Here is a 13,592-nt window from a genome sequence, read left to right on the forward strand (position 1 = left end):
TGTTTATTTAAAAAACTAAAAATGTTTTTCACAATACAAAAGGTTTGCATAGCATTTAAATTTTTATATATTATACCACCATTGTAAAACCATCATTATTAAAAGTGCAACAACCATTGCTATCATAGTTATCAAAGTTTGTTACGTGCTACAGTGATTAAATATAAAAGTGGTAACTGTATAAAATGTATCTAAAATCATTTTTCTTTGTTTCTGGTGCAGCTTTATTTTTCCAGTTTGAAGACACAGTACGTTTGACGTGTATGAATGTAGATGTTTTTCTTTACATTCACTGCAGAAATTGTAAAATGTGTGAATTTCAATGTTTTTGAATATATTCTAAAATAAAACCTAAACATTTCTTACAGAAGCTCAAATGTTTTGAGACTTATACAAACTGTTTTCACCGTGGTTATATTAAATTGTAATTTATATGATTCATTTTATTGGGCAGCACACAGGTTTGTGTTTTTTAAAAACTTCCTTTGAGACCATCGTGGTGCATGTGGAGCCTGATGTTACACTGAGTTTACTGCGTCCTCCTGCAGCAGCACAGTGGAGGTGAAACTGTGCTGCAGTCTGCTGCTGTGTTTGCTGAGGCATGATAACCTCATGCATGTATGTGTGCATGAGGTACAGCAGATGAATGTGTCTGCGTGTGTGTCTGTGTGCCGTGTGTGGCCAACAGACACAGTTACTGTCATGGTTGCTGATGCAGCACAGACAGGGACACACAGACAGGCTGATGCAGTGAAGTTGCTTTAGTGGAGGAACCACGGCTTCCAGACAGATGGACGGACAAGCAGCCAGTGCAGGTACAGACAACAGTAACTAAACTCAGGTTGCAGGCACATATGAGAACCCTGGGGAACATAAACAGAGGAAATGACACAGAGCTGGTGTCAATGGCAGGTTTAAATACTGGGAACACTTATGTGAGTGGGGAGGGAAGCTGAGGCGACTGAAACAGGTGAGCAGATGGATGCAGGGACAGGAGGAAAGTCCGGAGACATCTGCTGGGCGGATGTATAATGGCAGGTCTGGGGAAATGAAGGGATAAACATGGCCAGGGAGATGAGCAGGGGCTGCAGACGGGGGCTAAGGGGAACTGAGGAGCAGAGTGTGTGTGTGTGTGTGTGTGTGTGTGTGTGTGTGTGTGTGTGTGTGTGTGTGTAACTGAGTGTCAGTTTGGCAGTGGCTTTAAGTTTAGGACAGAGAGGCATGAGAAATGCAAAATGCATTTATTGATTTCCATGCATTCATGAGACACACCAACACCAACCACCTACTGAAGGCAACTCGCTGCCTTTTATACTCCAGCTGCTGCAGGTAATTTGCTGGAAGAGACCTGAAGATGGGACCAAAGCCATGTGAAGTAATAAATCTTACATAAATCCACCACTGCCACACATGCAAATATAAATTATAATACATTAGTCAATTATGGATTCCTATGAATAATAACATATACAATATGCTCAAAATAGGGTCAGAAATCAGAATTGCTTTTGCCTTGTTTGAGTCCATTTCACATCCTGACAGACTGAGACAGACAAACACAGGACATGAGCTGTGAAGAGTTAAAGCTTAAATGGTTTTAGCTTTTAATATGTGACTTGTAGAATCAGTTATATGTGATAGCGGGAGATTAAGAAGTTAAAGAACAATTCTGTCATCAAAATTTGCATTTTTTGTTTGGATTTTTGTAATCACCAAAATAAATCCTGAGATCAGGGAACATGGCAGCATCAGTGCAACAGAGTCAGGCTGGACTCAAAACACAAGCAGCCAGACAATCAGACAGGTTGTAAACAATATGACCGGGGCTCAGGTCATGCTTTTATTTCACTTGGTATTCAACCCACCAAGATCACTGTGCTGAAACAGTGTAAGGCTTTCACCACATATTTTGTCACTGCTCATTCAATATTCAGTCCTGGCTCATGCTCAAGAAATGGAAATACTCAAGTAAAGTACAAGTATATTATACCTCAAAAGTAGGCTAGAGTACTCAGAATAAATTTACTTAATTACTTTCTACCACAGCTAATAGAGTTACTTAGCCTTCAGCACACCTGTATTTTAATATTATTCAATGACCCAACAAGATAAAACTCCTGAATTCCTGAGTAAAAACAAAGAGGGTGTGTAGAACCCAATAATGTAATAAATCCCTGATAATGTAATAAAAGTAAATTTGAAGAAGATGCTGAATGCATTTGTGTGTCATGGTCTGAATATCACCTGGGCGACGTTTCAAGAAGATTAGACAAAATTTGTGACAAGAGAGGCCTTTTAAAGGTTTTTGATCAAATCAAAGATGGCGGAAATCCAATATGGCGGAAAAAGACATTAAGGATGCGTTTACCTCGGCTTGGCCCGAGGGCTCCAGTGATACATCGTTTGTGAAAACGGATGAACGGGTCAAAGTTAACCATTCATGCATGTCCAACTTTGACCTGTTGGTGGCGCTCTGGAGCTTGTGTTGCTTACACAGAAATATAACCTTGAGCACACCACTTGAAACCAAGTAATGGGTGATCCCCTGTTAAATTATTACATTATTGGGAAGTTATTACATTATCAGGTTTTATTACATTTTCAATCCACTCAAGTGAAATTTTTTATTACATTATTGGGGTTATTACATTATCTGGGATTTATTACATTATCGGGTTCTACAGGGTGCCTATTATAAAAATTAATTTCAACCCCCAGCCTCCCTCCCACCATTGTCCAAGTCTTAATCAGGGGGGTCAAAGGTGAAACAGTTAGGTCACCAGTTTTTTTTTTCTTTCCAGATGCCTGTAGTTCCAGAAGAGGGTCCAAGAGACAATTGTGAATGAAATGTTGAATAAAGGAATCCAGTATGTTGCCTATTTTACTAAATTAAATTTTTAAAGTCTGAAAGTGTTCCACACCATGTGGAAAATTCATAATAGTACAGTCCTGAAAAATAAGATTGAGGAAACAAAGGATAATTCAGGTTATTTGACATAAGGAGCTGTGAGTTACTCAATGCACAGAAGACAGAGAACAAAACAAAAACCTGTGAAACCACAACATCACATGTCATAAGATACTTGATAACCTTGTTGAAGGTCAGTGCTTTAGAGGCCTTGTAGTTTGGTAGTGTTTGATAGTTTAGAAAAGCAGCCCTCCCAGAGGTGCCACCACTTCTCAGTCTGTCAGTCACAGAAACAGGATCTGCATCAGGTACTCAGTGGCCATGGGACTGCAGCAGTATTACAGAGCACCTGCAGTTGCTGGTAATGGCTGTCAGGACCACAGCACTGTTCACCCAGAGGAAATAACTGTTTACCTGAGCACCTCTCTGTTTCTGCTTCCTCTTTATTTCCCCCTCAGTTATTCACCTTCTGATGTCATTCATCAGAGTATTATTTTTTTATAATTAACCACCATATTTGTGTCACATTTTTTTCAAGATTTACATCTTTAGCAGTAACCAGTGGACATGAGCCTGATTGCACTGAACAGGACACGGAGGTCAGAGACTGTGGAGAGGCAGACTAGTGCATTGTGGGTATTGAACTTGTCATACGATGTGCTGACGATGAGAAAAATACAGAAAATCACCAGCCACATCATATAAAAGAAAACAAATGGGAACATTGTCTTTGAAGAAGGAAACACCGGGGATTTTATTAGAAATGTAATTGATTTGTTTATAATAATACAACAGCTGATTTCAGCTACCAGTCATTTCAACCATGACTGTATTCATCCACAGCAGGTACAGCATCATAACGCAATTAACTAATCACTTAGGGCTTTGATTACCTGTCCCTCTCTGCTCCGTCTGCTCCTCTTCTCTCCATTCCTTTGTCTCCCCTCTGCTCTCTGCTGCCCTCCTCACCCCTCTCTCACTCTTCTGCCCGCACCCCTCCCTTCTCTCCCTTGCTCTAAGTGCTCGTCTCTCTCCAGAGATGGCGACAGCTGTGACTGAGGATGGGATGCTGTTTGACAATAACCTCCCCTGTCCTTGACTTGCAAGGGAAAGACTTTAACGTTGACAACAAATGCACACCAATACTAGCTGCATGAAACATGGGCACAGAGCAGGATGATCAGGAGATTATGATGGAGGAGGATGAGATTTCACCATCATTTTTTGTGTCTTTTTTTAGTGTATTTTATGGCGACAGTGTATAAACATGTCTTGTGACATATGGCTTCAATAGACAGAAAAAAACAAAAATATCTGGGAAAGTGAGGGAATGATAACAAAACACAAAACATGCATATAAAATATTAATGATATAAGCAGAACTTTTAAATGAAAGTAAATTGTAAAGCTGTTTGATACTGACCTTGTTGCCAAACTGTAGCTGACCCAGAAGATGTTTATCTAAATATAGAGGCAGCAAGTTTGCCCTGAGGCTGACTGCCATCATCTGGACCTCTTGCTGTGAACTGAAGTGCAACTGGGCTCTGTCTTGGTTCCCCCGAATGCTGCACTCCGTCATCACAAAGTGCACTTCATAAAGCCCCAGACCACTGTAGAGGCAAGGCACAGCAGGCAGTCCCGCATTCTGACCTTTGTGAAGAAATGAGACTGTTCTGTAAAAAAAAACAAAACTGTCTGGTGGCTGAAGTAATTATGAAGGGAGGAAGTCGGGTGATGTTATATAGAGCTATAAAGTCTGTGTTAGGAGGAGGCTAGAGTGGATGGCTGGGTCCAAAACATTCAGGAGACCACTGTTCATTTCGCAAGTGAAACCAATAATCAGTGTTGTTTCTTTTATTCATAACTGTTCCACAATAGTTCATTACTGTTCATTACATTATGATGATTATTTTTAAAGTTATTATTTTGGCATTTGTAAGCCTTTGTTCATAGAACAGTGGAGAGTGACAGAGAGTAGGGGAAAGATGATGATGAAGGTCCTCTAACCTGAAGGAAGTATTTATTTCAACCAAAATCACAATCTTTTCCACAGTTTATATCCCAAACCTGACCAACTGTGACCACTCCACAAGCTTAACCGTGTTATTTGTTTTTACCATGACAAAGAAGGTCCGTTTCGACTGCTGCTAGTCCGCTCCTACAGTTCTATGGTTGTTTAGGTTGAAGAACTTGTTGGAAGAATGGTATGAGGTACAGGCTATATCAGCGCCCTTAAAGAGCCACTCAAATAATTTAGTATTGTACTTCAATAAAGCTGGAAGACATGGATGTTTTTTATTAGACCTATGCAGCTTGTTAAATTTACAGAGGTTTTATTTTAGTACACATTCCACCTTCTGTACTGATCTCTAAACGTTGTCATTAAAGGATAAGGCAAGAATATTCTATTTTCTATTATTTCTATTATTACTATTAAAAGAATCCATGACCCAGCCAACAATAGTGCTTAATACTTAAAACTTCCTGACTTCTCCACCTTGTCTGTGTTTCTCGACCCCAAGCTCTTATGTTTCTACTGAAAATGTTTATCTTTAAAAAAATTGGTTCACAAATATATAGATTCATTTCTAAAGGGAATGGAAAATGGTGCTCTAATTGGTTTATTGCATGTTACACTAATTAATTCAGTCATTAAAATAGAGCCCCTTGACTCAAACAGGTTTTGAAGAGAATTCTAAAAGAGATATAGAGAGTCACCATCCTAGATACAAGCAAAATAGTAATATGTGTGTCCCATTGGCAGCTGATAACTAAGACTTTTGGGGTTTTAAGGGAGAAGCTACATACCCAAATGACCTGAGCCAACAAAGTGCAGCAGAGATAAAATATTAACTTCAACCAGCTTAATGACTCAGAGGGCCTGTGTAGGAAACCTCTTCGGATGTCCTTTAATCTTGTGTCTCAACATTTCGCCCTCTGAAAAGCACATACTCCACCTATGTCTCAAGGCTCCATTTTCCTCCCCATCTACACAAGCTGAGCTTAATTTAAAAAAAGAAGAGCTCAGAGGGAAGGTTAGCTTTGCATCTTACCAAACACTGCAGTGCAATATTGCAGGGTGAGGATGTAAAAGTGTGACCAGTCCACATCTGGCTCAGGGTAAGGCCATCAAACTGTATTTCTTCAAACTACGTGATGAAAGATTTTTATGGTGATTCCCCACTTATATATTTTGACTTGTTTTTCCTTGCAGAATGTTTGAAAGGGCTTCCAGCCCAGTGATGCAGAAATGCCATAAAATAATGTTTGAAAAACAGAAGATGTTTGACCTTGAGGCTTGATACTGTCTGCTGTCCTTAGAGGACTGTCTGGGTTCTGACTGTGCACACATGCATGCACGCACTGAGTGTGTGTGTGCCTGTGCATGTCTATGGGGATGTCTGAGAGAGACAAAAAGAACAAGAAAAAGAAGCGAAGGGAAAAGAACAAACTTCTTCTTTCATTCATTTACATTTAGACTCCTCCCTGTACGTTCCATGTAGAGTAGCTTTTGTGACATATAGAGTTAAGTGACATTGAGTATTTAAACTGTGTTTCCCATAAAGCTGCATAAACTGTGGTCATTTTTTATAAATGAAAGAACTGTATTGATTGTTTGCATAGTATAAAACAAAATATGTCTGTACCAACCATAATCAAGCTTATTTCTGCACACTGGGGGAGTAAGTATTCAAATCATCTACTTAAGCAAAAAGAGCAATGTTTCAATATAAAATTGCCTCATATCAAGTAAAAGTCTTGCATTCAAAATTACAAAATTAAAGTATTGTAAGACAATAGTTGTGACATTCAAATTAGCCCCTAATGATACTTTTTTGTAGCTGTAAGCTGACGTTAGCTTCACAGCCCAGCTTAGACATGTTTATAAGTTTAACTAGACAACTTTGAATACTGTTCACTTCATGCCAGTGAATATTTCTGAGGGGATATCAAGTTGAGATTCACTCCACTTGACAATTAACTGCTACAAAATCTTCTATCTTACCAGATATCAAAATGATTCAATGTGGTGTTTCTTCCTGATGGAAATCCTTTGACCGAGGAATTACTATGACTCACTGTAATAATGTTAAATCCACACTATTATTTTGAAAGAACAAATACCAAATTATTTGGTTCACAGTTGAAAAGTTAAACTCATAAGCTTTAAACACTGTCTTGCTAAATTCAGCAGCCTCTGGTGGCTAGTGTTAGCTAATGTTAACAATATATTAATGTGTGACTGACATTACTGTGTCATTTCACTGACATTATGACTGTGCTTGTGGTACTGTTGCACTACAGTTTTCATTATAGAAATCAACCAACCAAAAAAAAAAAACCTACATTTTTTTCACACTTTATGAAGACGTTAATAATGTACATTCTAGAAATAATTCACACCTCTTGGGATTTGAAATTTATATTTATATTTAGCTCTCCTCTAAACCCTGCTTGAGTCTGTCAAAAAGACAGTGCTGCTATGTGTTCTGCCCCACCCTCTGTGGCATCATTTATTTTCTTGATTCTACTGAAAATGCTAATCATTGAGGAAAATTGGATGGTGTATGTGAGATGTCATGTATCCAGTATTTATTAATTTGCTTATTGCAGTGATAACTAATCAGACATAATGTGGTAGTAACGTATTACAGTTACGTTAAAGCTGATTGTGGCATCGACGAGGAGGAAAGGTGGACAGAAGAGTCTTGTGGCGTTCTCTTTAAAATGACTCTGCAGTTAATGTGTCTGCTGTTGTATGTGTGTACTTGTCCATGTGGATTCAGCTGAATAGACATTCAGGGATTCACCGATGTCGTAGCTTTATAGACCCCAGAATGGATACAGCCATAAAGAAACACCTGCTCTCACAAACACACTCACACTAAATCCTGTGCACTCTAAACTCACAGTTAATGCATGCTTGTTAATTATTCATTATTCGGCCCTGTGCCAAAAATATATTTGTATTTCCCTTGATATGTGTCTTGTGTCTTGATATAAGTAATAGTAATAGTAATATATGATATATCATTCATATTTTACACTGTCTGTCTGTCCCCTGGTATTTCAGGACCATAGACAGAAACATACTGGGAAGAAAAAACTGATCACATTGCACTTGATCCAGGTTTATTTTATCAAAGTGTATTAGATCAATAGGAATATATTAAATATCTGATAATTATCAATGAACATTTAGAGCTGGGGGAAAGGGCATGTTAATGCTTGTAACAAGGTCCATTTACTCAAGTACTCTGTTTAACAACTTGAGCTACTTATTCTGTATTTTTTATGCTATTTAACACTAAAGCCCCACAATATATCACAGAGAAATATTACGTCTTACTCCACTATATTAATAACTCTTCTACAATTATTAGCTACTTTGAAGATTCATATTTTACACACAGAGCCAATGCTTATATATTTATTTAATGCATAACAGATTAAACCTTAAACCAATATGTAAAACAGCTAAATTCAGCTCCACCTTAACCAACTACAGCAGTAAAGTGTTTTACTAAAAATCTTAACTCAATAGTGCAGACTGTTAGCTCTTTTTCCAAAGCTTTCAACCACATCTTGAAGTCTTCATCAGTGGATGGAGTTTGCGCAGTCGTCGTGGACATGTTAATGCAATATTTCTGTTACCAAAATGTTATTTACACATTGTAGCAGTGGCGTGTCGGCAGGGCAAGCAAGGCAAGTAGTGCCAGCCCAGTTGAGTTGAAATAGTCATCAACCATAACGATGTGGTGGAAACGATGAAGGATCTGCTGCCTGTTTGCATTTATCATGTAATTTACTTCCCACCCGTGGCAGCAAGGGTATTGTCTCTGAAAGCTAGCTCAACTGTTGGAGCTGTTGTTAATGTCATTTTCATGAGTTTGAACGTGTCCCGTTGACAAAGGCTGCGGCTTGTCAAACCTACAAGAAAGCAGCATTACTCGGAGGTTTGCGCATGTGCACTGAGGATAACTGGGCAGACTAGATATAAAACAGAGACAGTTTTGTAAGTAAGAGTGTCTTTGCTATAACATGTGTGCTTGTGAAACTGTCCTGGACTCAGTTTCTACCGTTCTAGGATCAGTTATGATACTGTAGCATTATACGCATGCGCAGGCGTGTGTGGAAACTAAAATTGCTAAGCGCTAAGAGGCGGAAGTAGCAAGTAAACAAGCAAATTACACTGATTTGTCATCTTTGTGCAAGATTGGCAGTAAATTTGAGACAGGATATTGTTACAGGAGTAGAGCAGCTCCTTTCATGAATAGCTCAGTACGTAGGTTGTGTACCTATCGACAGAGAGAGAGAGAGAGAGCGATGAGGCTGGCGACTGGAGCTGGGAGTTAGCTCATTAGTTAGCAGTTAGCAGTGTAGCTGTGGACGTGGCAGTGCGATTTATGTGCACTTTAAGCTGTTTCTCAGTAAATAAAAGCTCCAACTCCTCAAGACTGAAGTTCCCGCATCTCCCCTGTGCTTCCCAACCACAGTCCAGACGTTGAGCCAGAAAAGGTTAACAACACTGAGGCAGGTAACTGCAGGACTCCCCGTTTTCACCAGGGGACACATTAACTGTGGTTGTCAGTTAATGGTAAATATGGTGAAGATGACCATTTTAGACATTCTTCCTCTATACTACGCATTTGATATTGTAACGTCCCTCGTTAAGCAGACGATGAGACGTTAGTTGGTTTCTGCTGCAACTTTATTGCGCCCAATAACACAGGCTACTGTGGGCCGTAGCCAAAATAACAAACGGAGTTGCCATAAACTCTATACCAGCCTCTCACTTAACCTCTCGTAACATTGACTAACTGCCGAGTGCCAAAGCAGGAAGACAAGGACAACCCCCCCTAACTCCTAGCCAATTACAGGTGTTACAGGTAGCTCACATGATGGACAGGCTTCACAGCGTCTAAGCTGACAACAAAATTGTCAAATTGTGGGTTGTATTTGGTTGGATGGTGTAGATTAAATTTTAGTAACCGGACAGTTGAACCAGACATCAATGACATGTACTTGTTGTTCTACATATTAAACTGTAGGTAAGGACAACAACAGCTGAGCCTCAGCTAAAGAGCTTGACAATGGAATTATTTATATATAACCACCAACAGCAGTGAACAAAAAAAAGAAATAGCATCTCAGGGAGGATTTGTGTTTAGTGTTAGCTGTGGTGAAGCTGTAGTCTGAGTCTGAGAGGAAAAGACAGGAGACCGGAGAGGAAATGCAACCATAGCATAAAAACTGAAACTGAGAGAGAGAGAGAGAGAGAGAGACAGTGAGGGCATGACGTGTCTGTGGGTGCTTTCCATTCTGCTAACTCATGCTTCCACCCATTCTCGCTCCTCCATGACCCAAAAACGATCCCCCTCCGTCATCATCGAGGATGTTCCAATCCCTTAAATGTGTCTCAGAGGAGATGAGGGGAGAGGAGGCTCCCAGAGGAGATCAGAGTGAGGATTCACAGGTGTACTCTGTGTGGAAGGAAAACCTGTCTGATGGGAATCTGTTAAGTGATTGGTCAGCTGATGTGATGAGACAGTGAAAGGAGGTGGCCAGGTGGTGCTGGAAACAGCTTTATGATTTGTAGGCAGAATAGCTGACTTGTATAGACAGGAAAAGCAGTTCCAGCAGCGGCTCTAAAACTGTTCATGTTTATTCAAAAAAATAAAAAAAAGATTGCACTTGTAGAATCTGAATCATGAAAACATGAAATCGGTCCTATACACCCACACATTTACAGTTATTGTAATTATAATATTAGCCTGAGATTTGAAAGGACTCTTTAAGGCTCTAGATTTTATTCTGAATTTTTACTATTTTTATTGCTCCCTCAAATCTGTTTTTTCTTTGCCTAGTAACAAAGATAAATTGCCTATTTGTGTTATTTCCATCAGCCTGAGGCCCTGGCACTGCATATATCTACATTAAGCAGCAGTCAACAGACAAAGACACTGTTTTTCTTTTTCTACTCTTATTCGTACACATGTGACAGTTGAGATGCTGTGTGTCAGGAGTAGTCGCCTTCTCCTCAGATTGATGGTGGAGGGAGAGGGGACGTCCTGTTTGGTGAATACAATTCTTCCATCCTCACCTCTCCTCCCTCCATGCTTCTCTCTCTCTCTCTCTCTCTCTCTCGAAACCCAACTGCAGAGTGGGGAATCGAGGAGACACATGAGTCACATGGAAAGCAGCCAGTGTGTCTGTGACAGACAGGGGAGAAAGGTGCTGTGTCATGTTATGTGAGGGAGTGGGCTTATTTCTGCTGGACAGACAGTTCTAATAATGTTGTGTATCAGGATGCATCGCTGTTCTCTGTTCTTGAGGTTGACAGCAAATTTCTCTTTCCTGATTATAACACTTTGATGTCAGAAAATGTGAAAATGTTCTTGGTTTTTTTTGTTGTTGTTTTTTTAAAATGTAATTGACTAATACTAATATTAAACATGTACTTTATTTATTATATTTATCAGTGGTGATGTGTGTGTGTGTGTGTGTGTGTGTGTGTGTGTCCTGTGTGCCTCTGCGGCTAGGGCACATGCATCAGTCCTTTAAGACATGCCCACCATCAGCAAGCGAACTGCAGATGCTGTCGTCCTCTTCTCGTGTAACCATGGTGACGGTCCCTATAGCAACGTGTTGTGTCTGCTTGCCTCACTGTCAAAAAAAGTACACACACATGCAGACACACATGCAGGCTGGTTTTGAGAATCGGGACCTGTTTGATGCATGAACAGTTGGCAGAGCAGAGTGGCAGACAGACAGATTCAGGTGCAGTTTTCTGTCTGTCTCACCTTGTGGAGAATTTCAGAACAGCCTGCAGGATGCTGGATGTGTTTAGTTATGTAGACTTCAAAATCAACATTGCACTTTACACACAACAGCGACAGGCAAAACAACATCAAAAAGGGAGGTGCAGTTCCCTCAGCGAGTCAACCTGTTTAGGGCTTTTACCAAAGTGAACCACCTCAGTGACCCGTACCTGGATCCAGAGGGCAGGGCAGTGGGTGTGTGATGTCCTATGCTATTGTATTTGCGCTGTGTGTGATGGCCTTACAACTGAGCTCTGAGAGGTAACACAAGCTTGTAGGCCATGTATCTCGGGTGTATGTTATACCTGAAAATGTCATAAATAACCTTGGTCATGAAAAGATTGGTGCACAGTGTGAGACATGGGCATCATGGGAAAAGGGAAATTTGATCTGAAGTTTAAAAAAAATACCAACAGGAATCTAATGTTCCCTGCTTGACAAGGAGCTTGACAAATGGATTTGATGTTTGGTTGGTGAAGCAAAACAGTTATGGCAGATTAAAAAGAAAGCTGGCGATGATGGTGATAATGCTCTTTGTCTCCATTAGGTCCAGGGATGATGTCATCAATGATGTCATCAGGCGGATACCAAGACCCACCTGGAAAGCCTGCCTTCAGCTCTGACAACCTGTCTGGTAAGGGTGGAGTGAGTGCTAGTTATTCATCACACAGTTAGTTTGAATAATAATAATAATCATCATCATCATAATAATAATAAAATTGCCCCCTGTAGGTCAGTCCTCAAAATAACACTTTCCAGTTCTGACACCTGAGCACAACTTCAGATGTTTCCATGTTCATTCACAGGTAAAAGCTTAAAGGGATCTGGCAAATCCATTTTACATTTGAATACCAAAAACTACACAGACTGTACATATTTCACATGGTCACTATAAACACTAATACTTAATTCTCTTACATTATTCTCAACACAAACATATTGAACACTAAATGTTGTAAAAATCAGAGAATCTGTTGTTTTCATCTATTATTACATTATTATATACCAGAAAAGTGGTATACCAAGGCTGCTTCTACAGAGTTAGAAATGAAAGAAGAAGAAGATGCATCAGCTTTTAGGGACAAGTACAGGCTTGACTAATAACATTGAATATGGCTCCGATCTATTCAAGTGCCCCAATAACCGAGATAGCAAGAGCAACAGCAGGACCCTGAAACTGAAGCAGCCAAAATGAATCATCCACCATTCATTAATCTGTGTTTTTCCCCAGGTCAAAATGTCAGAAAATGTCTTATATTCAGGCATTTTCCATTAACTTAGTGCATATTTAAAATGGAACAATAAGCAGGTGGCTAGTTTATTAATATCCTCTTATAATTTCCAAAGTCTCACATTTGCTTTTCCCATTAGTTTTTATGTTTTGTCCCACCAGGTCATCTTTTTTTTTTACTTCTCCCACTCCTTCAGGCTCATTTTTCTGTCCTTGTTTTTTTTTTTCCATACTTTTCTCTTCTTTTTCCCTCTCTCTTTGTTTCTGTCTGTCTCTGAACATCAGGTGCTGCCACTTAAGTGATTTCAACCAGAGCAAACTAAATACACAGAGCATATATGCAGAAATGACAGAATAATGCTTAATATATAAATAAACCATTTAAACTGGACTGAACCGGAAGCCCCCCCCCAAAAAAAAACAAGTTTATTGCGTTTCAAGCAGGAATGTTGGTAAATCAGTCTGCATTTATCTATAAATTAGTGAGTGATCCACAGCTGCTTTAAACAGTATGAAAAGCTTCACCCTCAGTTCATTAAATCCCTGCTGCCATCTGAAACACATGCTGATAAATCTTCAGCCTCTGATTTGTGCTGCACCACAGCATACAGTTTGTTATCTTTATTAAATT

At 39.6% G+C, this 13,592-nt stretch overlaps 1 protein-coding gene across 6 annotated transcripts in view; it reads left to right on the plus strand.

Annotated features, from left to right (window-relative positions):
- Positions 1 to 13,592, plus strand: part of LOC139629369 (microtubule-associated protein tau-like) — a 100,634-nt gene that overhangs the window by 23,148 nt on the left and 63,894 nt on the right. For 5 of the 6 annotated variants that reach the window (XM_071491942.1, XM_071491941.1, XM_071491937.1 and 2 more), the window contains exon 3: positions 12,278 to 12,364. The exons of the other annotated variant lie outside the window; for it this stretch is intronic. In XM_071491942.1, the coding sequence (XP_071348043.1) occupies positions 12,278 to 12,364 (87 nt within the window). The remainder of the gene's footprint in view (positions 1 to 12,277; positions 12,365 to 13,592) is intronic. 6 annotated transcript variants of the gene reach the window in all.

The sequence above is a fragment of the Trachinotus anak genome, unplaced genomic scaffold (assembly GCF_046630095.1).
Source record: "Trachinotus anak isolate AG129_WGS33_773 ecotype Australia unplaced genomic scaffold, CSIRO_AGI_Tana_v1 ptg000012l, whole genome shotgun sequence".
Taxonomy (NCBI): domain Eukaryota; kingdom Metazoa; phylum Chordata; class Actinopteri; order Carangiformes; family Carangidae; genus Trachinotus; species Trachinotus anak.